Here is a 23,523-nt window from a genome sequence, read left to right as displayed (position 1 = left end):
TTTGTTTTTTTTAAGCTACCAGGTGATTCTGGATTATAGTGTTTCAGCAAACTTCTGGGTGTTTTGGTTTTGGTTGGGGGGGGAGGGGCAGATGAATGCTGGAAGAAGGACCTAGGGCTGAACTGAAGTCTAGATTATGATTAGAACTGTTTTCAGTTCACCTGACAAATTAAGGGCTTCCAATACTTTGATTAAATGCTCTTTATTTGCTGCTTTTCATGCACAGCGCTATAAGAAGTTGCTCAACCCAACAAGTCAGCCCCTTCATCACTCTTAGTTAAGGCGGCCACCGGAAGTGGGGAGGGAGCATCCAGTATGCCACATTCTACCTAACCTTCTTTCTGGAGCCATTCTCTATAGGCCCCTTCATAGTTCCGAGCCCTGTGAAGAAAAATAGGGGTGAGGGAAGGACAGAGCCCAGGAGGCAGCCCTAGTCACCACCGCCCCGCGCAGTTACCAAGCCCATACCCTTTGTATCCAAGTCTCTGGGCCAACTGGGTAGCCTGCAAGCCCCGCTTGCCTATCTGACAGAAGAAAATGAGATTCTCTTCCAGCTTTGGCTTCTCAGCGGAGTACAAAGCCTTGAAAGCAGCTGGCTCCATCTGCAGGGCGCTTTCCAACTCTGACACTGGGAGGAGTCAAGAGGATACAATGGAAAGCTGGCAGTTGGGCAATCTCAGGTTCAGCGGTTGGGTCTGGAAGGACCGGTCCTGTGGTCGAACATATCTCCAAGGAGCCCCAAAACAACACATGGTGAGAACTCCTCCCCCCGCCCCCATCCACTTCGAGGACAGGATACGTCCTACCTGCACTGGTCAGCCAAACCAACTCTGAATGGAAGCCACTTCCCTAGTTTGTGAGGAGGCAAGGGCAAACTCAGGCATCCAGCTTTGGGGAGGTCAAGTGTGTGAATCTGGCCTGCCCCTTCCTCATTGCCTGTTACCCCCTCAAACTGGAAGGGCCAGTTCCGTTGCCAGGATCCGCCTCCCATCAACCCTTCTTAAGGGAAGTTTGGGGGGCGGGAGCCACAGGAATACCGGACCCCTGTAACCAGTGCCTTCCCACATCATCCTAAATGAGGTTCTATTAGCTAAGACCCTCCTAAACTGTCTCCAATCCACCACCAGGGCTTCCCCACCCCCCCCACACCCCCTCACCCCATCCCACCCTACCCCCCTCAATCCCGTACCCGGGATGTTGAGAGCCCCAGGGATGGTTCCAGCTGCCGCCTCCTCCCGGGATCTCACGTCAAAGAGCCGAGCCCCGCCGGAGGCTAGGAGCGAACGGAGTTCAGGGAGCGAGACCGTAGGCTCTGAGGAAGGGGCACGCGAGCTTTGAGGGAAGCAGGACTGCCGCCAGCTCGCCTGCCGCCGGGGCCCCCTCACCTGGCAGCGCCCCAACCTGGCGGGGGATGCGTGAGGACCCCTCCGCCCCTCCCCTTCGCGCCTCCCTCCGCGTACACCTCCACTGGGGGCGTTCCAAGAGCTCCTAAGGCCACAACTTGCCCTAGACCGGATCCCAGGTCTCCCCTACAGGTACCTCCAGCCATGGTGCGCACCGCAAATGTGAGAATCAGGAACTTGGCCCCAGCCCGCCCCCTGGGAGCGGGCAGCATCTCCCCCGCCCTCCCGAAGCTGCAGCTGAGCTGAGACCGACCGGAACCGGAAGCAAAGGCACCGCCTCCCGCACAGCTCCCGCGGCACCTGTTCCCGGTGCTCCTAAGGCGCTCGCTAGAGAAATCCTCGCGATTGTGGGCGTGGACGGCCAACGACACGTTGGCCTGGCCCAAGTACTAGGACTCATTGTCGTAACTATAGGACCTCCGATACCTCACCCAACTTGACCCAACCCTTACTGGTCAAAGCAGTGTGTTCCCTCCCTTCCAGCCTGGAGCGCACAAAGGGAGGAAGACCCAGAGACAGTCATGGCTCTGAACATTTTATCTTACAAAAAAAAAAAAAAAAGGAAAAAAAAAAATACCGTCCCCACAATGGGGTAAGGCCCCCAGTGGGCCCTGCCTCCTGTTCTCCCTGGTGCCAGAAACCTGCATAGGCCTCAACTGCTTGCTGGCCAATCTCCTCTTCCTGGAGCAGCAGCCACTGCTAAGCCTCTGATCCCCACTTCCTGCTAAAGCCTGTTCCCCAGAGTCCTGAGGAGCACATTCGAGCTCCAGGGAAAGGAAGAACCAGTGGGAAGCGCCAGTCCTGGGGCAAGCCAGAACACTGCTTGTCAGCAGACCCTCTGCTGGCACTTTAAGCAAACACGGGGCAAGCCCCCCAGTTTAGTGTCCAGTGTCCAGCATGGAGACAGCACATGCATTGTGCAAGAGGAGCACAAGGGCCCAGGGGCTGCATGGTAGGGCTGGTTGGGCAAGACTGTCGGTGCACACCCATGTGTGTGTTTCACACCACTGCAGGCTGCTAGATCACAGGGCCTTAATTCAAAGATATGCCTTCTGAACTCCCCCCAGTCCCATGCCAAATGTGGGCAGTGAAGGAAAGGGGCACGGGGTTATTAGCCTGTGGCTCCTGGGCTATCTGAAGTTCTTGGAAAGGGGCTGTAGAGCTTAGAGCCCAAGTCCCCAGAGTTAGTTGCTGTCACTCTTGATGACAACCTCTACTCCGTGGTGCCGCAGCTGAGCTCGTAGCAGCAGATTCTTGTTCTTAAGATCTTCTACCTGGACATGGGAAAGAGCAGCAAGGGAAATAGGTAGAAAAGTTAGCACACCCAAGTCTCTGAACTTATGCAGACACCCACCAGTGACGAGGTAAAGATAAAGCTCTCTCTATGGAAAACAAAATAGGGAGTCCTGAGCTGGGTTGGTGGCTAGGGAGGTCGAGGACAGCTGTCCTGAGGCGGGGGGTTGGGGGGGGGGGGCGGGGGCGGGTCTGACCTGCTGTCGAAGCACATCGTTGTCCAGCTGTAGTTGGTCAAGCCCCTGCAGTTCTTCAGACAACCGGTGGTTACTCTGCCGAAGTTCCTGGATATAATCACAGGCTTTGGATAGAATTCCACCTTTACTCTGTTAAGAAAAAGCCAACACAATAAGGACTAGGATATAAAAATACCTGGCTTGCTTTCCAAAAGCATGTTCACACTCTGGGCCTCATTTTCCCTTAAAGGATGGTGAAATAACATCTCCCAGGGATTCAGGAACCTCAGAGACAGACAGGAAAGAGCTACCGCCATGTGTGCCCACTGTCTACCATTTCTGGAAGCAACACCAGGAGACAGAATTCAGGCATCCTGCCACTACCAGGGTCTTTCCATGACCTGGCCAGACTTGGTGCTCTCCATGGAGCAGTCTGGGATGATCTTGGACAGCTGTACGATCCAGTTGTTAATCTTGTCTCGGCGGCGGCGCTCCACTGTGGGGCAAGTACAGGACAAGGTGACTTGGCGAGAACTCACCAAAGGCCCCAGGGTAAAATCACCTAACCTCTCCTTTCAACATCAGAAAGGTCCCCAATCCCACCAGACAGCATCAAGCTTCACATGTGGATCATGCCTACCTTCATTATGCTGAGCCCTGCGTTTCTCATCCCGAGTTGTCCGGGGAGCTTCTGACTTCCTAACAATAGAGCCCAGGGTGGCCAGAGTGAGGCAAGGTCAAAAACTGAGACTGGAGTCTGGGGTGAGGAACTGCACGAAATCTTTGGAAAGAATCAAGACTATTCCTGGTAACTGAGAAAAAACAAGCGTTACTCACGGGGAATAAGGGTGGGTCCTGGGGGCAATAGAGCGCTGGCTTCCTCCCTGCAACACTTCCTGTGGTGACATCATCACAAAGAACTGACCTGTGAAGATTCAAGGGAGGTTCCGTCAGGACACAGGACTAGGACCCTCACCAAGTTCTAAGGACAAGGCCCTGGGCTCCTCCTCTAAAACAAGACACACTGCCTCCTGCTGGAAGGGCAGCCCCAGACACTGCCTGCCCAGGTCTTAGTGATCATTAAGGGATCACGAGTAAAGGCCCACTGCCCACCAGCCATGTCCCACAGCCTATCCTAGCCCCTCCAGCCAGCATCCTCACATAATATCTCACCAGTGCCAGGAGGGGTCGCCTGCCCCAGTAGTGCCTCTGAGCCCTGGGTAGTAACAACAGCTGCTGTACTCCCCGATGTGGTACCCCCTGCCCCATCTCCCACTGCAGTGCTGGGGAAGTAAGTATAGTGCGTCTCAGCAGCTGTCCCCTCTGTGTCAACTGCATCATCACTCGTGAACGCACCCTGGATCACCGCCTGGGAAGGGGAGCAAGAGAACAGAGACAAGTGACAGTCAGCTACTTCCCATGAACTACTCTGCAGCTCTCTCTCTTGTGAGGAGACGGAGAAACATCCAGAGAAGAAGAGTCTAGTGCTTTGGGTCAAGGCAGCCCCAGATGTCGCACTATCCCAAGCCACACCCATCCTGTTAGTTCCCTTCTTCATCTTACTACTCAGAGCTCAAGTCCCCTCTGCAGCCCATACCCCTGTACCTGGGTCATGGATTGAGTGGCAGGGTAGCCACTGATGGCACCAGTCCCCTCAGTCTGGCCATCCAGCTGCCCTTCAGACACCTGGATCACCCTGTACATCACCTAGATTCAGAGAAGAAGGGAGGAGGGGAAGAAAGAACAAGAGAGTAAGTGCTAGGGACTCCAGAGCCCCTCATAAAGCTTCTCTTGGATAGGGCCCCCCCAAAAGAATCCTTCAGAGACGTATACTTAGCCATTTCCCATCCTTTTCCCATATAGTGGTTTCAGCATAGCCCCCACCCCATACCGATCTCTACTGTAAATCTCACGTTCCAACTCCCACCCTCCAATTAGTCCACATCTTCACCTCATCCTCCAAACCAAGTCTCCCCATGACAGGTTCAATCACCTCCCTCAATCCCAACCCCAGGTAACACTTGCAGCCACCTGGCGCCCTCCCTTACCTGGCCCCCATTTTCAGTTCGGAAGACGTACTTGACGTTGGGGTCAGGGAAAGTGGCAGCTGACTGGATGCTAGCTATAGCCACACTGGTGGGGTCCTCCCCAGTTGCCACTGCACCTGAATTAAAAGGAAAAAGTCTGTGAGTTACTGCTTCTCTCCCTCTGTTGCACTTGTGTGTCATTTAAAAGGAAAAGGGTACAACAGGTGATAGGCCCATGGGTTGCAGGGCAAGACCACAATGGGCTGTTGGCCTCAGCTCAGTTCTGTTTCTCCCACTCACCTTCCTGAATCTGCACCGTCCCCTCTTCGGTTTCTGCTGTTTTCTGCTGCCTGTTTGTGAAGGGACAAGAGGAAGAATAAGGGAAAAAGTGAATGAAAAGCTCACTGGCCCAGTAACATATGGCTCCCAAACTCACTGGCATTCCCAGGGGAGGTTAGAATAACCAGAGCTGGTATTTACTTAGCACTGAGCCAAGCATTTAACAGGCAGTATCTTATTTAGTACTAAGAACAGCAATTATGAGTAGGTAGCACTACTTGCATTTTATAAACAGAAAACCAGATCACATAGCTAGGTGATATAGCTGGGACCTAAACTGAGGTCTGCCTGACTCCAGAGCCAGTGCTCCTAGCCATTCTGCATTCTCCCAGGCCTCCCATCTCCCATTCCAGGCCCTACCTCTTCTTCACTCACCCCTTCATCTCTCTGTGAGGGGGCACATCCGAGGAACTGGTCCTTCTCTGGAAATCTTCGTATCTCCTGCCTCACAGGCCTGAGTGCTAAGTCCTGGTAGAAATCAGGGAGTCCAGTGAGTCTAGGAAACTGAAAGCTCTCCTATTTCTAGAACCTAGGCTCCATGAAGACACATCCAGGAACATAACCAATCTTCTGCAGGGGACAACCAGCTTTCTCCATTCGGATGCTGAAGGCTGCCTACAATGACTGAAAAAGCAATTCTACAAATAATGTTCCTTGCCTCTCCAATTCTCACTCCATCTTCTGATGGAGAGGGGATAATTATACCGAAAGACTGAAAAACAACATATTTCTGGATGGATCATTATGAAAGCTATTATGATCTGCCATATCGGGATTAGGAAGGGCCATGTTTAGACCACAGCTATCAAAAAATACAGGACCATAGACCCTGATCCTTATTCCAGTTTCTCAGGCACATATACTGAACACCAAGAAATTCCTGTCCTCAGATCTAGGAAAAGAAAACCTCCAGAACCATAAAGGCCAGACTTGGCCCTTGGGCCCCATTCTACTGATCTGGCTGTTGTTTGGGGAAGTCCAGATATAGGTCATTCATTAAAAAGACCTTAAAGCCCTAGTGTATCATCTTCAAGCCCCTACTATTTTATTCACCAAGCCTTCCTGTAGAACAACATAGTTGCTCAAATGTTGCCATGACAACTCCAAATCAACTGAACCCAGCAAGAACGGAGAAAACTCTAGGGTTCGGAAAGAGGAGACAATGGGGGAGGAATCCATCAACAAGGTGCCTGCCTTAAGGCCCTAACGGGGGTGGGGGGGTTTTGGGGTGGGGGGACGGGCTAGGGGTGGGGGGAGACGGCTGGAGGGCGGCGGGAGGTGGGCAGGAAAAACAAAGGAAGGCGCCTCCAGAAGGAAACAGCTATACAGCGTAAAGCAATAAAATAATCTCGACAGGAAAGGGGTAAGGTTTTTGTAAATTCTCTACCCATAAGGTCCCCCAAACCTTTATCTTCAGCGGATGAGTCATGGAAAGCTTGTATCCAAAGTGTTAACCCAAAAAAAAAGGAACTGAAAGTGAAACCGTCCAGAGGAAGTAGCGCTGCAAGATCCCAGCCCCTAAGGGGGAAGTAGGACCAGTGTTTCAAGACCACCTACGGCTCCATCCTCAAACCTGCGGCGGAAATGCCCCCTCTGAAGCTTGCAGCACTGACAGCAAAAGGAAGCAATCAAACAGAGGGCAGGGTACAAGAGGCGGCTCTATGCCACAGCTGTCAGCCAGGAGCAGCCTCTGAGGACAATCAGCAACGGGGTCAGGCTACTTATTCAAATCTTAGTTGGACATCCGGAAGCATTTCCTGAGCTTTAGGGGTATGCAACACGGAAAGTGAGCTAGGATGTTGTGGCGTGCACGCTCCGGGAAGGAGGGCCCTGAAAGAGCTTAGCTAAGTCTGGACACAAAGGGAAAAATCAAGTCCGCAAAGAAGTCAAGCACCTAGACCTCGCCTGAGAATGCGGCGTCTCCCTGCGGCCCCACCAACCAGCAGGCGCTCAGCAGCTGAGCTACGGCCAGGCGCGAGCCCAAGGGCCCGCGCGGTGACCCGGCTAGCCCTGCCGGGCTCACCCCCAGCCCGCGCTGCTCCTCAGAGGTAGGGAAGGACGCCGGGGGCTCAGCTAGCCCTGCGGTCTCCGGCCCAGCGGCCCGCGGCTGGCAGCGCAGGAGGGCGGGGATGTGCGCGCCCGGGGGCGGGGAGTGAGTTCGGCCCACAAAGCGGGTAGGAGATAAAGAACTGGGCACGGCCCCCTCCCTCAAAACAAAGACTTCCGCCCCAGGAGTTCCTGAACCTAAAAAACGGAAACAAAATCAAAGCTGCTAGGCGTCGCCGGCTCACCCAGTCTCCAGACTCCCGCTATGTCCTGCACTCACCGGCCAAAGCCGCCGCAGCCGCCGATCTCCCCCGACCGTGTTCTCCCTCTCCGGACTCGGGTATCTCCAGGGACAGCTGATCATGCGCACTCCCGGCCCGCCGCCATGTTGGTGAGGGGCGGAAGTGTCTCTCTCGACCCACCCAGCCGTCTCTGCCTCCGAGCCGCCCGACTTCCGTTCCCTCCATGTTGCTGAGGGTTTGGATGCGGGCTTGTATAGGGCGGTGCTGGTACTGGGAAGAAACAACCCTTTGGGGTCCTGGGAGAAGGACACTGAAGTCCAAGTGGCTTTAGGCAAGAACGGGAGAAGGACGATTAACTTGGTGCTACCATTTATCTGCTGGCCAGGGCCTTTTTAGTTCCAGAAGTGAGCTTATATCAAAAGACAGACATCAGATGGAGGCAGAGGCGCTGTCTTTAAAAAGAGCTATTTGGGAGGGCATCTTGAATCAGGCCACCTATTTGAAGTTTCCTATTGGCTGTTGACATACATAAATCTGGATATGCTCATGTGTATTAGTGTTAGCCAGGCTTCCCTAGTGGCTCAGCGGTAATGAATCCTCCAGTGCAGGAGACGTAAGTTCCATCCCATGGTTGAGAAAATCCCCTGGAGAAGGAAATGGCAACCCACTCCAGTGTTCTTGCTTGGGAAATCCCATGGACAGAGGAGCCTGGCAGGCTACAGGTCGTGGGGTCGCCAAGAGTTGACAGGACTTAGCGACTAAACAGCAACATTAGCCTTTGTAGTCACTCAAGACCCCGAAGGCGTCTAGTTTTTGTGTCTCAGTTTCTGTGAAAAGTGTCTTAATTCCCATTCTTTTCAGTCAGGACCTACCGTTAATGGATGTGAAGTAGTGTGGTGTAAGGGAATGAGTTCAGACCCTGAGCCAGACAATTTTTGGGTCTCAGACCTACCTCTGCCACGTGTTCGTTCTGAGACCTTTGGCAAACATTTTGACCTGATTAACTTTTGTTTCCTCGCCTGCAAAATGAGATACTAGAGACTTCCCTGGTGGTCCAGTGGCTAACACTTTGTGCTCCCAATGCAGGGGATGCCAGGTTCCATCCTTGGTCAGGGAACTAGATCCCACATGCCACAAGGATGCATTTGCAGGCAGCAACAACAAAAAAAGCCCACATGCTGCAACTAAGATGGAAAATCCCACATGCTTCAATTAAGACCCAGTGCAGCCAAATAAAACATTTTTTTTTAACGGAGATACCAGTGCCCACCTTATAGAATTATTAGGTGGACTAAAAGTTAAGAGCATAGATTCTATGCAGGTAAGATACCTAGCATTACTGGCATATAAAGAGTATTATGTAAATATAAGTTTCCCTTCCTCATTTCCTGACCACCATGAACCCAGCTCTAGTTTCTAGCTGTAGGTCTCCACCACGACAATTGAGGAAGAACACCCAGACAATAAAAACAGATTCGAACGCAACGTTTGACCAAACATGAAAATATAACTATGCGTGCTAAGTCACCTCAGTCGTGTCTGACTTTGTGACCCTGTGGACTGTAGCCTGCCAGGCTTCTTAGTCTGTTGGATTCACCAGGCAGAAATACTGGAGTGGTTTGCCATTTCCTCCTGCCGGGAATCTTCCAACCCAGGGATGGAACCCCCATCTCTTACATATTCTGCATTGCCAGGTGGGTTCTTTAGTACTAGCACCACCTTGGAAGATATGGTATCTGTCATTCAAGACTTTAGTAAGAGGAAAAAGAAATCACACTATTTATCTGTAAAAATACAGCATTTATTCTGAGATATTGCCCCTTGGGACCTGTGGCCCCAACCTGTCCAGAGAAGCAATCCCAGACCCTGAGTGACGCCATCCCTCTTCCCTAAAATAGGAAGTTATTCCAAAGGAGAAAGAGGCCAGAGAGATCTATATAAGACCTCGGTTCCTAGAGATCCAGGGAGCCAGAGGGTTGGGGAGCTGGGAAGGGAACTAGTCCCACCAACAAATACTGTGTATTCAAAGAGTTTCCTGGACATTTTTCTCCTAATCTGGAGTTAATAGAAGCGGGAGGTATCCAAGGGACCAAGAGTAGAACAAGGATAGGTAACCTCTAAAAGTGTTTGTGTGTACTAGGCTCCAATCTGGCCCTGACCCCGCTTCTACTCTGGACTTCCATGAAGAGTTCATTGCCTCAGAGGAAGGCAGGACCTCAGCTGAAGTTCCCCCTTCATTCTTCACTTTGAGAAACAGTTAAGTTTTCCACCTACTCTTTGTTCCCTTTGGCAAGTGACCCCTCTCTCTGGGGACAGGATCTTGGTGACTTTCTCAGGAATCTCCTAAGGGATAAGTGCTTTGTGTCTGAGACAAGCTCAGGTAAACAGACCAAGACAGTGCTTCCCACAGTCAAAAAGAGAAGCTGGAGGGCCAAAACCTATAGAGTTGGGCACTACAGCTGCCAGGCTGCAGATGAAACAGTCCAAGACCCTGGAGGCAGCTACTGTCCCTTATGCCCAGTGCTCTTGTCCTAATTACAGTCCCTCACCTTTCCCAGAGTTAGCCTGTGTTTCGAATGCATACGATCGTCGCTGGGGGGACATAAGGGGTTCAGGAGGTTGGGGTTCTCTGGGGGGCAGGCTAAACCGACTCCGGGGTCCAGACCCATCTGTGCCCTCAGCTGGGATCTCCAGGCAGCTAAGGGGCCGGGGAGTGTAGGCAGGGATCAAGCTATAGGGGGAGGTTTTGGGGATGAGGCTGTAGTCCCCAGCACCAGTACAAGTCTGGGTCCGCCGAACTGCCTGAGCTTCAGTCCTCTGGCGGTCCCGGGCCAGGGCCACAGCAGCATCAAAGGAAAGACTACCCCCATTCCTCCAAGAGGAGCGGGAGGCTCGGGAGCCCCAGGCCCTGTCCCCATCGAGCCGGCCAGGCTTTGGGCATGGGTTTGCTGGTGCCACGTGGATCTTGCCACACATTGCACTGGGCATCTTGGCAAACTGTGGTTTGGGGGGCACCACGGGCACAGAGCGGACCTGTTGGACCTGAACAAGGGTGGAAGCCAGGCGCATGCCCACACCACCAGCTGAGCCAAGGGGATTGGGCTGCCCCTCAGGATCCATCTCCTCTGGCCGAGGTGGCTGTGGGGCTGCCTGTTCTGTCTCAGAGGACTGGGAGTTGCCCTCTTTGGCACTGTCAACCTCCAGGGCCTCGACCTGTGGCCCTTCAGGGAGGGAACCCTCTTCTCCACGTTCACTTCCAGCTCTCTGGTCTCCCTCAGCTTCTCCGTGTCCACACTCCCGTTCCTTGCTGACCTCCCCTGCTCCTCCTTCAGCTGCTGCTTCTGGGATCCTGCTATCTTCACCATCTCCTTGGTCTTCTCCTGCCTCTTGACCCTCATCTCCCCTTTGTCCTTTGACCTCATCTTCTCTGCCTCCTTCAGCCTCTTGTTTGTGTACAACTTCCCAGCTCTCTTCAGCAATTCGGTTTTCCTGGGCCTCATGCTCTGAGTCCTTTCCAGCTGCTCCCTGGGCTTCATCTCCCTCCTCAGCACCTTCCTGTCTCTCCGTCTTTCCTTCCTTCCCCTTGTCTTCAGCCTGCTCTCCTCCAGTTTGTCCCACACCCTTAGCTTCCTCCGTTCTCTCACCCTCCTGCTGACCTTTGGACTCCTCTCCCGTGGCCTCTGTCTCCTCTGTCTCTTCCCCACATCCTTCTTTCAAACTGTCAGTCACCTTCTGGCTCCCCTCAGCCTCTGCTCCTTCCTCAGTGGGCTCTCTGCCCTCCACGCCACTCTCTGGCCTCCCCTCAGCCTCCTCGCCGGTGTCCCGTCTGCTTCCAGGCTCCCCCTGGTCCTCTCCACCTTCACACGAGGCTTGCTCGCCCTCATCCTGTCCTGAAGCCTCCTGTCTTCCAGACCCTGCCACCTTTTCCTCTTCACTGCCTGGACCCTCCCAGCTTGGGAGTTTGGGCTCCAGAAGGGGACTTAGGTCATCATAGGCACTCAGGAAGACTTCCTCCGCGCTTTCCTCCTCTGTTTCAGGCCTGGGGCCAGGAGAGTCCAGGGAACAGCAGCTGGGAGCCAGGACAAACTGTGCCTCATCCAGGGACAGGTCATCCAGGGGCGGCTCCACAGAGAACTCCTCCACCTGTAAATACAGCATCATGGCTTAGGACTCGGTGGCCCTGTCCACCCTCTGGGTTCCTTAACACCCCCAAACCCAGCACAGCGCCTCCTTACCTGAGGCCCAACTCCCAGGAGCTCCTCCAGGTAGCCCATCCCAGGGTCTTCCTCCCCAGGGGAGAAGGCTGCTCCTGCTGGTCCTGCCTTGGCCACCTCCCCGTCCTCCACCCCCACCCACTCAGGTTCTGAGCTGCTTGAGTCCTCTAGGAAGGAGAAGGAATCCTGCACCTCCTGGGACAGGCAGTCCTCCAGGGCAGGGGCCACGTCCACTGGGCACGAGTCAGCCGAGGGACCTGGGGCTGGACTTGCCTCCAACTTCTCATCTGTTGGGAGAGAGAGAGTCCCAGGAATACTAAGGTCAAGCCCAGCTCTGACCATTTCCAAGGTCAGTCTTCCTAGCACTGCTTACAGTATGGGCCCAACATTCCCAGCACAGATGGTTCCTGTGGCTAGTCCTCTCTGACCAGTATCCCTAACTATTGGCTTATGGCCGCCTTTTAGAGCTCCTGCCAGGCGCCAAGCACCGTGCTGTATGTTTCATAACGCATTGCTTTATTTTCTCCACAAGACAACTTTATAATGTCAGGTATGTATCCCCATTATATATATGAGGAAGTTGAGACTCAGAGAAATGTGTCGCAGGTCACACAAACAAGTGGCACAGCCCAGATTTGGACCCCAGTCTGCTTTACTCTGCAGTCGGTATCCTTACCCACTACCCAGTGCTGCCTCGGTACTTCTCATTATTGACACTTACGAACTGGAGTCAGAGCACAGATCAGATTCCAGCTGTGCCACCTCCTACCAAACTGCTTAACATAAGTCTCAGGTTCCACTGCTGTAATGTAAGGACAATAACAATACCTGAGTCAACACTATGAGAAAATGAAACGAGCTAATGCCTTCAAAGTCCTTAACAAAGCATATCATAAGCTCTCAACTAATGTTAGCTATTCTCATTCATGTTGTTATTACTATTTTTGTGATGCACGGGCTTAGTTTCCCTGAACATGTGGAATCTTTCTGGAGCAGGGATTGAACCCGTGTCGCCTGTTAATGTGTCTGTGCTCAGTCGTCCAACTCTGTGCAACCCAATGGACTGCAACCTTCCAGGCTCCTCTGCCCATGGCATTTTCCCAACAAGAATACTGGAGTGGGTTGCCATTTCCTTCTCCAGAGGATCTTCCCAACCCAGGGATCGAACCCAGGTCTCTTGCCTCTCCTGCATTGGCAGGCAGATTCTTTTCCACTGAGCTACCTGGATAGCCACCTGTTATACCTTCCTACTTTGTACTTAGTAACCCCTATTGTCTATATCTGACACAAGTCCCCATTCTTGGGTGTGTCAGTGATCTAAGGCTGCCAGAGAGCCTTTCTACGTGAAGCTCATACAACCTAATAATATTACTGGATTCCCTCAATCTTGAATTTGAAAAGGCAGCTAAAGATAACTACCCACAGTCCAGGGCAGATTCCCAGCTTCAGAGCCTCAGCCTAGAGTTCTAGTCCCTTCTCCCAGCCCTGGGCAATCCTTGGGTCCTCACCTGGGGGACCAGGGCCAAGGCCGGGGCCAGGACCGGGGCCAGAGGCAGGGCTTGGCCGAGGCTGTGGGGCAGGGCGTTCAAGACCACGGGCAAGCCCCGCCAAGATGTTGTTTGAGGGTATGTTGAGCATATTGCTGATGTGTGCTGGGAGGTTGACATCGTAGGGCTCTGAGATATGAACGCCAGCACGGCGCTCTGCATGGCTGCTGCCCCCAGCACGGACTGCTGACCGCCCAGGTCGTGGTGTGCCTGGCTCGGAGCTCGTGCCACCCAGCGCCTCTGGGTCGGGCTCCTGCTCACACTCTGCCGCTTCCACGGACTCATTCTCCAGGCTTTCCATCAGCAGTGGGCCTGGCCGAGGACTGTTGGATCCGAGCAGCCCCTCTGGTTCTGTGGGGGAGAGAAAGGTAGGCCATAACCTCAGCCACAAGGGGCCTGGACACACCTCAGAAAGGCTCTGGAGAGTGCCCTCTGTTTTGTCTATAGCCTGGAAGGCACCAGGCGCAGCTTCCCTTAGCCACCACTGCCAACCCTTCACAACCAGATGGGCAGAGATCACCCCACCAACACATACTTAGGAACGCCCTCCCCTCCCTGGAGATGGAGTCACTGGCCATCCCTACCCATCCTCCCCCACACACATACGAGTGCACACCTATACTCACCATCACTAACCCCAGCCACAGCACTCAGCGAGTCCATGCTCTTGGCTGGCCGCAGAGTCCCCTTATCAGATTTGTCCTCTGCAAGACAGGCATGTGCATAGAGCCAGGACCTAGTGCACTCTCAGCAGAACTCCCCCTATACCTCCGCAGACTTACCCCTGTCCTCAGCCCCCCGTGGAAGTTTGCGTTTGGTCTCATGGCCAGAGCGACCCAGGTTGAAGATGGATCTCCACTTCCTGACCTTCAGAGACCCCTTCCTCCTGGAGGGAATGGAGAAATCACTGCAGGTGGAGCCTGACGTTCAGTGCAGGGGAGAAGGGCCCAGGAAGAAGGCCTTACTTGTGCTCTGCAATCTCTATGATGGTGTGGTAGGGCCGCATCTGGGGGGGGCCGTCACCAGCCTGCAGGATGCTAGGCAGATTGTAGGGCAGGGAGCGTGGCATAAGGTCCTCAGGGCTGCCTGACACCCGGGCCCCTGCAAGTGATCGCCATCCACTTTCCACTTCACTGCCTAGGAAAAGAAAGAGGAATTGGCCAGCCCGGCACAGAAAGAGGGCTTCAGGTACCCACCTCCTCACTGCATCCTCCCACTCACTACCTACCAAGGTAGGGCAACTCTCTAACTCTGATGTGACGCCCCAAGCAGAGAGTGGTGACGTGAAGGGTGGGAAGGACACTGACCAGAGAGCGCAGCACCCCCAAACAGCTGTTCCACATGCGTGAGGATGAACTCGACGACGATGGACTGCACACGCACCTCCATGAAGGCTGCCGTCCCGTTGAAGCCTGAGGCCTCTATGTCCTTAGACCTGTGGAGGTATGGAGTTATGCCCTGCAGCCCCACCGCATTTCCCCATTCAGATTCTCCCTAAAAATACCTTACACCCTTTCCTCTGAATGCCATTAAACCCATTCCATCTTTTAATCAACATGCATGATTCAAGTCTCAAATGCCCATTTCCTCCGGGAAGCTTTCTTGGACACCCTCCTCAGGATATTAGTCTCTACCTCCTCTGCCCACCAGGGTGCCTGTGCATAACAAATCTCAGGACTTCTCATAGTCTACCGTGCACCACAGGGAGTGACATGCAGGCCACTTCTCCAGGATATTTGCTCAACAAACATTTGACAAGGCCCATCGCACCCCCACCTCCCCCCAACCCCCACAGCTCCCACACTCTGCACTGCCCCATCTCCTGTCCTGCTCCAGCCCCTGAGCTAAATGACCACAATATAAGAAAACATAAAGGCCCAGAAATTCCCTGGTGCTCCTGTGGTTAGGATTCTACCCTTCCACTGCAGAGGGCACAGATTTGATCCCTGGACGGGGAACAAAGACCCTACATGCTACTCAGTGTGGCCAAAAATAAAACACAAAGGCCTCGTTCTTAGGGACTTTACTCAAGCTCAGAGAAAGGGCTCCCATAGGTGAGCTCCAGACCACACCGTGTAATCCTGAGCCTTCCTGTTCTCACTGGGTGAGAGCCCTCTCCAGTACCACACAGCCACACTCCATCCTCAAGCGGCTCCCCAGGGGCTAGGTTCCGCCAGGACACCCAGACACGCACCCACCTCAGCAGGTTGGGGGCCCACACGATGGCCAGGTTGCGCGCGTGCATGTTGGTCTGGGCGCTGAATGAGGCCATGTGCACCAAGTGCCTCATGAGGAACTCCAGGGTCCTGCAGAAAGGAGGCGTCATGGGGCAGAGCTCACACAGGGTGGGGGCCGGAAGAGAAGCGACGAGTCAAGGCCCCAGGTAAAGAGAGAGCCTGGGCTTAGTGGGGGGAGCCCCACACACCTGTAGTTGGGGACCGGAAGTTCTTGAAGCACCTCTAGGATCTTGACCAAGCGCTCAGGTTCCAGTTGTACTGCCACAGCCTCCTGGTTGGGAGCAAGGGGCAGGAGTCGGTGGCCCGGTGCTGCCCCAGTGGCCTCCCCAGAGCTCTGAGCCAAACTCTCAGAAACAATCTGTGCTCAACCCCACACCGTGCCCCAACCCTGGATCTTCGAAGCACACTGGAGTAGCAGACAGAACTTGGGTCCCACAGAGAGCTGTCACTGCCTCTTGGCTATGCCACTTAGGGCTGTGTGACACTGAGCAGCTCCCTGTCACCTCTCTGCCTCAGCGCCCTCATCAGCAGTGTTCTGGTACTGGAAGACACTCGGGGTTTCATCTTGTGGGCGTGCCAGGGGCCATGGTTTATTTCAGGGTGTCCGGGAAGCCCTATGCCCGCTCAGCCTGGTCTATTTGGGCTGAATGGCATGCCCTGGCTGTTCAGGATCTCTACATGATGTCATGCTCAATAAAATGCAACTTAATTTAAAAGCGTTACTCTAAAAAAAAAAAAAAAAGCATTACTTAAGGCAGTTCCCTGCAGTGGTTAGGAAGCTCTCACAGTCGAGGGCCCCGTTTCAATCACTGGTTGGAGAACTAAAATCCCATAAGCTAGAAGGTGCAACCAATAAATAAATAAATACTTTAAAAAATATAAGTAAAAATGTTACTCAGTTCAAGATAGCGCTTCTGCCATGTATTTTCTTTCCCTTTAAAACATTATTTATGTATTTGGCTGTGCCGGGTCTTAGCTGTGGTATGTGGGATCTAGTTCCTTGACCAGGGATTGAACCCTGGCCTCCTGCATTGGAAGCGGGAGCTCTAGCCACTGGCCCACCAGGGAAGTCCTGTCATGTATTTTTTTATTCAAGAGATGTTCAACACACAAATCACAGTTCACAGAAGGGCACATTTGAAAAACATTTGGCTTCCTGAAACTGTTCTCATTCTGAAATGTAGGGAAGCTCTGGTCTAGGTGATTTCCAAGGGCTTTCCAATGTCTGCTCTCCCCGTCTGCCCCTGCACTGTGTGCGGTTTGCAGGCCTTGGGGAAAGGAGGGACGGGGGAGGGCGGAGATGGCAGGACCAGGAGACTTGTAGGGAAGGGTCTTGTCGTTTCCATGTGGTCTCCGCCATGCGGGGTCCCTAGGACTCTGTCTGGCATTAGACTCATCTGGGATGTCCCATCAGAGCGGCCACCCTCAGCCTTCTCTTCCATTCAACTCACAGCAAACTTGTCATAGAGCCGGTAAGTGAGCAGGGGGTCTGGCAGCTCCCTGAAGTAGGCCTTGCAGAGGGAGGAGACACAGTGAATGTCCTGAAGGTAAACATCTCGCCGCAGGTCTGGCTTCCGTTCAGCCTCAAATTCCTGCCTGGGGAGGTGCAGAGTAGTCAGGAGTGGTGGGGTCTGGGGCAATGTGGGGAGAGGGGGAGCTATAGAGATGGGCTCCAGGCAGGGTCAAGGGCCAGTGTGTATGAAACTTGGAAGGAAGAGCTTGGGGCGTGTATGCACATGAGGCAGCAAGCTTAAGGCGTTGTTCTTGTCAACATGCAGAGTGGATGTGAGGTGGGTGAGTGGACCTATGCATGAACAGGGATACATGTCAGGATGTAGAGAAGGTGTGAGCGGCAGCACAGGGGTATGTAGGAGTCAGTAGAAGTGGAGGAATGAGCCTAAAATCTGTGTTTCTGGCTACGTGCCAAGATGGATGCGACTAAGTCTTAGAAGGAAACCTAAGTGTAAATCTCCATGACCTTGGACCTAGGCAACAGTTTCTTGGATATGACACCAAAAGCACAAGCAACCAAGGAAAAAAATAGATAAATTTAACATCAAAGTTACAAACTATTGTGTGAGAAAGGACACTATCAAGAAAATGAAGAAAACCCACAGAACAGGAGAACATAGTTGCAAGTCATAGATTTAGTCAGTATCTAATATTCAGAATTCATAAAGAACTCCTACAACTCAAAACAGACAAATAACCTATTTTTTTTAATGAACAAAGTTTATGAATAGACATTTCTCCAAAGATATACAAATGACTAATAAGCACACAGAAAGTATTTGACATCATTAGCTATTAGGAATATGCAAATATAGATGAAATATCACTTCACACCATTATGGTGGCTATAATCAAAAAGATACACAGTAACAAATGTTGACAGGGATATGGAGAAATTGGAACCCTCATACACTGCTGGTAGGAATGTAAAATGATGCAACTACTGTGGAAAATAGTTTGACAGTTTCTTTAAAAGTTCAACATAGAGTTACCATACGACCTAGCAATTCTACTTTTAGGTATATACTCAAGAGAATTGAAACCATATGTCCACACAAATCCTCGTACACAAAACGTTTATAGCAGCATTAATCATAACAGCCAAAAGGTAGGAACAACCCAAATAGCCATCAACTGATAAATGGGTAAACAAGATGTGATAACACCACACAATGGAATATTTTTCAGCCATAAAAAGAAATGAAGTACTGGTGCATGCGACAACATGTATGAACCCTGAAAACATACTAAGTGAAAAAAAGCCAGCCATAGAAAGCTCCCATTATATGATCTCATTTATGTGTAATGTCCAGAATAGGCAACTCCACAGACAGAAAGTAGACTTGGGGCTGGGGGAGAAGGGGCATGGGACTGTGGGTATAGGGTTTCTTCGGAGGTGATGCTCTGGAATTAGACAGTGGTGGAGGTTGCCCAGCCTTGTAAATATACTAAAAACCATTGGATTTTACGTTTTCAAATGGTAAATTTTATGGCCTGTGAATTATATCTAAAGCTGTCTTTAAAGCTGGGTGGGTACACGTGGGAGTGGAGGAGTGGGTACATGTGTGCCTGCGCGTGTGCACACACATGCGTCTGTGCAGGCTAGCCTGTGGGAAGTGTGGGGCATGGTGTCAGCCTTTCCTGAGGAGACTAGAGCTCCTCCCGTGGACAGTACCTATCACCCGTGTTTCCTTCTCCCCAGTTCCCCTCACCCCTCTGGCTTCCTGGCCTCATGGCCGCAGAGCCCTCCCCTCACTGCCTGACTCACCGGAGCTTCTGGATGTTGGAAGAGACCCCTGAGAGACGGTAGATCCCGTCCACCACACCATACTCTTCCACAAACTCTGCACAGCTCCTTAGCACCTGGGGCACTGGGGACGCAGAAGGGGAGAGAAAAATCAGAAGGTCTGAGAGATCAGAGATCCCAGAGCGTCTGAGAAATGGACACACCAGGGAAGGGGGTTGGGGAGATAGAAGGCAAAACTCATGGAATAAACACTTGTCAGAAAGATTCTTGCAGGATATCAGCTCCAGCCTGCCAACCTGTTATAATCTCTCTGCCCATTGGTTCTAGAGTCTTGGCATAAATTCCCCCAGTGAGGGTGAGATCACTGCCTCCCCAGACTTCCCATTCCCATTAGAATGTTCTGCCTTTATTGACCTGAAATTTCTCTCTCTGTAATTACTAGTTGCTACTACAAAATTTTTAGAGGGACAGCAATGCAGTTGGAAGAGGGAAAAAACTGGTCTTCAAAGTGCATTTACTGACACTCTACAGAAGTGAAAGGAGCATTAATTCTTCCAACCAGGATGGAACAGAGCTGGTGGGCATTATTGTGAAGCACCTCCTCTGGTTAGTGAAATGTACGGATGTTAGATCTGTCATAGGAAGGTACACAAAATTGTAACAGACCTTCAAATTGGTCCCTTCAGGAGAAAAGCACCTATGTGCCAAGCACTGTGCATTAGACATGGAAACAGAGGATCACAGAAGTAATGAGTGCCCAGTATCAACCTGATAGAGCCAGAATTCAAATCCAAGAATGCAAAAAACTGTGTTATTTCCCCCTGCCTTGGAGCCTTCCCCAGTTACTGGACTGTAAGCCCCTTAAGGACAAGATCTAAGTGTGACCCATCTTGCTTTCCCTCATCTTATCTGTCATGGTGTCTCAATCATGGGAAAACCTCAAAAACCATGCATTGAATCTCATCTCCACAAGGCCACAAAGGTATTTTTCTAAAGCACTTCCATGCTTGAAATCCTTTGCTACATATAGACTCTGCTCCACCCCAATCTTCAATGCTTAGCTTACAAACACAGAATAAAATAAAAACTCCTCAACAGGTATACTGCATGAGACCCTTCACAAACCAGATCCGACTGCCATCCAGCCTTACCGGTTCCAGCCAGCCCCCTCTCCGTGCGCCGCCGCCCCCCACCCCCACCCCCAGTAAATCCTATGGTCCAGCCCTTTGCTGTTCCTTGAACAAGCCTTGGTACCATCACTCATGTTTTCCCTTGCTTGGAATGCCTTCCTCTCTGTCTCTGCCTGGTGAATCCCTATGCATTCCTCAAAACACACCTCAGACATCACTTCCAGTTCTGAACTCTTTGCTGATTACCTGTTTTATAGTTCCCACGGTCCTTTGTTTATATCTGTACTATAGCACTTATTGTACTTTGTTATGATTAGTATATTTTGTATCTATACCTTCTGACAAATAGTAACATCCTCCCCAGCATCTAGCACAGTGTTGAAACAGAGCAGGTGCTCAACAGATGTTTATTAAATTACTCAATGAATTAGTCAATGAATTGGAGATTTAATAGAGAATATTGCCTAAGACAAAACACTGGGCCCAATTAACTGAGACTCAGCAGAGAAAATCCTGTCTTGTGTGTGTCAGAAAAAGATGTGCTTCTCCTAAGCCACCTATATTTTTCATGTGGGCGTTATGAATTTTATATCTGATTATGTTTACCTTTTTTTAAGTGTCAGGAAGCCCATACCTTGGAACCATATGGAACTACTTGAAATGCATTTCTGGGCACTGAGCTCACCCTTCTTGTTTTCCCTTCAACTTAATTCCTTCAGTCATTTATTCTTTTTATTTGGCGTTTTGGAAGTCATCCATCCCAAGCTCATTGTGGAATTAAGTAAGTTAGAAATACAGAAGAAAATAATAAATCCATCAAGCACTATTTTGAACCCTCCTTGTATGACCTGGTGTCCACACCCTTTGCCCTCGTGCACCCCAGAATGAGGACTTGGATAGGAGAAGGAAAGCACCAAGGCTGCACATTTTTTTTGAAGCCTGCAAAATTTAAGGAAGCACTCACTCTTAGGGTCACGCCAGAGCCAGCTGTGCACATAAATGATCTTGAGAGTGAATGCCTCCTTAAGAAAGAGGCACCTAAGGCACTTGCCTGGCCCTGAGCGTGAGAGCTTCCTTAAATTTTGTGCCCTAGTCACTTCTCTTGCCTCATCTTAGTACTGGCCCTGCAGTTCGACATCCATTGCTTCAGGATCTGGGCCCATTTGCCAGGGTCTCCCAACCTCAGGTTCCCAGCATTGAATGCAGAGACGGGGCAGACCCTCCTCATTCAAGCTGTCATTCTTCTCTAATGCTAGCCCAGCTCTTTTAGCCATCACTCTGTTAACTCATAGTTTGCTGTCACCTAAATCCCAAGCTCTTTTCACATGAACTGCAACCAAGTCAGGTCTTCCCCATCCTTCTCTGTTGATTTTTGAACCTCCAGAGGAGGCCGTGAAAGAAGACATTCGAGAGCCTCAGGAGTCAAAGCCATAGGGGAAATGGGTCAAGGAGATGGGGGAGGAGATAACAGGATCAGAGTGATGGGGGAGTCAGGGAGACAGAGATAAGAGAAATGGGGTCAGAGATGAAAGACTCAGAGTTGGGGTGGTAGAGTCAAAGAGAGTCAAAGGGTAGGTCAGGGAGGAGGGCCTTAAGCTTAGCAACCTGGAGAATCAGAAACCTGAGCAAGGTCTCAAAGAGTTAAAGTTTAGAAAAAGGAAGAACTCAACACACATAAGGGCTTAGGAAGGAAGAGACCTATCTGAGGCAAAGAGCTGGGAGAGGTTGCTGAAATGGAGCAGAGCAGCAAGGATTTGGGAACCCAAGATAATCAGGATAAATTAACCAGAAACACAGCTTTCCACTGGCGTGGACTTTCACTTTTGCTGGGTCTTAGCTTAAAGAGAGAAGCCGATTATGGCTTCTCTCTATCCTTCAACTTTCCACCGGTCTGCGCTAGGAGGAGCTGGAGGGATGGGGGAAGGCTGCACTGCTGCCCTGCAGCCTAAGATTCTCCTCCACTCTTGGCTTCAGATGTGGCTTTGGTGAAGGGCAGGAGGTGCTTCTCTTTCTCTCTCTGTGGGATTCATTAGGATCTGGACCCAGCAACCTGTCTGTCCCTTTAAGAGAACATGCCCCGCACCATCTGAGGCCAGGAAGGTTACAGGAGTGGGATCTGGGTTGGCTGTGGGGTCAGTGTTTCAACAGGAGGTTGGCAGCGGGTCCACAGGGAAGGACAGTGCCAGGATGAGGAGGCTGAACCGAGGGTTTGCAGAAAACTGGAAGAACATCAGACCCAGCTAAAGCATGTGGCCCTCGGCCAAGAGCCATCTTTCTCAAGATTGTGATTCCACTTGTTAGCCCTGCGCTGGCTGCTGGGCTCTGCCCCGTGAGAAGAGAAAGGTGCAGAGAAACCACTTCAGCTGTTGTACACCCTTCCTGGGGGCCCGGGTTTTCCCTTAAGCGAGGCCTGTGGGGATGGGGGCCTCTAGGGGAGGAGAAAAGGGGAAGGAGGCGTCTGGAGACACAGGGGCGGGCCTAAGAGCAGGAAATGAGCTGGGACCCACTGCAGGCACCACAGCCCAGAGCAGAGAGGAGGACAAAGAGGAAATGACAGATTGGGGTGGGGTTGGGGGGGGGTGGGCGATAGAAATCGTGTCCTTCTTTGGGAGGAGCTCAAAGTACCAAAAAACAAGCTGGGCTGGGCAAGTCAGAATATATGCATTCAATTCCAAGCCAAATCCAGAAATGTTTCTGAGTGTCTCCTCCACACCAAGCATAGTCGGGGGCCAGTGTTGTTCCGGCCCTGCTGGTTCCCAAGCCCCTCCTAGGCAATCCAGGGAGGGTGCTGTCCCGGGGCGGTCCTCATGCCCACCTTCCTTTGTACCCTCCACCCCCACCTTCAAACCAGGCTCAGGCCACCCCTCTTACTCTTCTGGTGTTCCCCATTTTAGCGGCTTCTCGCCTTACCCTCCACTTTGAACCTGCTTCTCCTTTACACAGGGAAAACCAGAGAATCAGAGACTGGGGGAGGGGACCACCCCTACCCCACATCTTCACCTGTGGCCCAGCAAGGCTGCAAAGAGACCAAAGGCCTGTAACCTCTTCTCCTCCAACCGGGAAATCCCCATCCTTCCCATGTACCACCCGCACCCTCTCCAGGGGCCCTTCTACGCCTTCTTTCATTCAGACCCAAGGACTGTCCATGCTCCTCAGCCGCTCATTTTCTGACCCTGTCCCCTCAGCCTTCCCCTCCTGGCCCACAGCTGTCATCTTCTCCCCGCCACTTCTCCCTCTCCCGGGTTTCCAGTCTTTCCACCTTCTCAAGTGTCCTCATTCTCATCCCCAGGCTCTTCACCCTAGGCGGCCCCACGGAAGAGCTCCTCAGTCTTCTTCACCGAGCCACATTTCCGGCTCTGCCTGCGCATCAGCCTCCTGGGGGTGACCCTATGCCTCTGCCCCTTCTCCATGAGCTCCCGGAAAAACTGCTTCTGTACCCTCAAACTCGATCAGGCTGGCGAAGCCCCGTGCCTCTCCGTCCACCCAACAGCAGCTCCGGGCTGGCCTCCTTACCCTCCTGGCCTGAGTGCTGCAGGTGCTCCTGCAAGTCACACCCAAACACCCGCTCCTTTGAGCTGCCCTTCTTCTTTCCTTTCTGCCGAGACTTCAT

At 52.0% G+C, this 23,523-nt stretch overlaps 3 protein-coding genes across 10 annotated transcripts; all 3 read right to left on the bottom strand.

The window, feature by feature from the left end:
• Window positions 1-212: 212 nt before the first annotated feature.
• TSTD1 (thiosulfate sulfurtransferase like domain containing 1) lies at window positions 213-1,664 on the bottom strand. 2 transcript variants are annotated; one of them, XM_068962415.1, is made up of 4 exons: window positions 1,540-1,664; window positions 1,190-1,312; window positions 469-628; window positions 213-381 (listed from the first exon to the last, which is right to left on the bottom strand). In XM_068962415.1, exons 1-4 carry the CDS (start codon window positions 1,613-1,615, stop codon window positions 330-332), a joined length of 411 nt encoding a protein of 136 aa, XP_068818516.1. In that variant the 5' UTR covers window positions 1,616-1,664; the 3' UTR covers window positions 213-329. The 2 variants fall into 2 exon arrangements, with proteins under 2 accessions (XP_068818516.1, XP_068818524.1); XM_068962423.1 differs by lacking the exon at window positions 1,190-1,312 and having other exon boundaries at window positions 1,540-1,549.
• A 279-nt stretch (window positions 1,665-1,943) lies between these two features.
• USF1 (upstream transcription factor 1) lies at window positions 1,944-7,672 on the bottom strand. Of its 5 annotated transcripts, none has more exons than XM_068962374.1 (11): window positions 7,565-7,672; window positions 5,614-5,706; window positions 5,200-5,249; window positions 4,921-5,036; window positions 4,478-4,579; window positions 4,046-4,241; window positions 3,710-3,797; window positions 3,513-3,571; window positions 3,274-3,368; window positions 2,894-3,022; window positions 1,944-2,677 (listed from the first exon to the last, which is right to left on the bottom strand). In XM_068962374.1, exons 2-11 carry the CDS (start codon window positions 5,619-5,621, stop codon window positions 2,588-2,590), a joined length of 933 nt encoding a protein of 310 aa, XP_068818475.1. In that variant the 5' UTR covers window positions 5,622-5,706; window positions 7,565-7,672; the 3' UTR covers window positions 1,944-2,587. The 5 variants fall into 5 exon arrangements, with proteins under 5 accessions (XP_068818475.1, XP_068818505.1, XP_068818483.1 ...); XM_068962404.1 differs by having other exon boundaries at window positions 4,229-4,241; XM_068962382.1 differs by having other exon boundaries at window positions 7,530-7,623.
• Window positions 7,673-9,415: 1,743 nt separating this feature from the next.
• On the bottom strand, window positions 9,416-23,523 carry ARHGAP30 (Rho GTPase activating protein 30). 3 transcript variants are annotated; one of them, XM_068964138.1, is made up of 13 exons: window positions 23,427-23,523; window positions 18,805-18,907; window positions 16,976-17,120; window positions 15,713-15,795; window positions 15,486-15,593; window positions 14,595-14,722; window positions 14,253-14,424; window positions 14,070-14,173; window positions 13,914-13,991; window positions 13,249-13,638; window positions 11,762-12,027; window positions 11,315-11,669; window positions 9,416-10,672 (listed from the first exon to the last, which is right to left on the bottom strand). In XM_068964138.1, exons 1-13 carry the CDS (start codon window positions 23,521-23,523, stop codon window positions 10,062-10,064), a joined length of 2,640 nt encoding a protein of 879 aa, XP_068820239.1. In that variant the 3' UTR covers window positions 9,416-10,061. The 3 variants fall into 3 exon arrangements, with proteins under 3 accessions (XP_068820239.1, XP_068820237.1, XP_068820238.1); XM_068964136.1 differs by having other exon boundaries at window positions 9,416-11,669; XM_068964137.1 differs by lacking the exons at window positions 13,914-13,991; window positions 18,805-18,907; window positions 23,427-23,523 and having other exon boundaries at window positions 9,416-11,669; window positions 16,976-17,003.

The sequence above is a fragment of the Capricornis sumatraensis genome, chromosome 2 (genome assembly GCF_032405125.1).
Source record: "Capricornis sumatraensis isolate serow.1 chromosome 2, serow.2, whole genome shotgun sequence".
Taxonomy (NCBI): Eukaryota; Metazoa; Chordata; class Mammalia; order Artiodactyla; family Bovidae; genus Capricornis; species Capricornis sumatraensis.
The sequence above is the reverse complement of the archived record's forward strand: the minus strand, read 5'-3'. Positions and strand labels throughout refer to the sequence as shown.

Coding starts and splice junctions, on each gene's coding strand:
- TSTD1 (XM_068962415.1), bottom strand. CDS start 1,615: ATGCTGCCCGCTCCCAGGGGGCGGGCTGGGGCCAAGTTCCTGATTCTC. Junction 629..1,189: donor TGGGGCTCTCAACATCCCGG/GTACGGGATTGA, acceptor GACTCCTCCCAG/TGTCAGAGTTGGAAAGCGCC. Junction 382..468: donor CAGAGACTTGGATACAAAGG/GTATGGGCTTGG, acceptor TTTTCTTCACAG/GGCTCGGAACTATGAAGGGG.
- ARHGAP30 (XM_068964136.1), bottom strand. CDS start 23,523: ATGAAGTCTCGGCAGAAAGGAAAGAAGAAGGGCAGCTCAAAGGAGCGG. Junction 17,121..18,804: donor TCCAACATCCAGAAGCTCCG/GTGAGTCAGGCA, acceptor GCACCTCCCCAG/GCAGGAATTTGAGGCTGAAC. Junction 15,796..16,975: donor GGCTCTATGACAAGTTTGCT/GTGAGTTGAATG, acceptor GCTCCCAACCAG/GAGGCTGTGGCAGTACAACT.
- USF1 (XM_068962374.1), bottom strand. Junction 4,580..4,920: donor GAACTGAAAATGGGGGCCAG/GTAAGGGAGGGC, acceptor CTCTGAATCTAG/GTGATGTACAGGGTGATCCA. Junction 3,572..3,709: donor AGGACCCACCCTTATTCCCC/GTGAGTAACGCT, acceptor CTCTATTGTTAG/GAAGTCAGAAGCTCCCCGGA.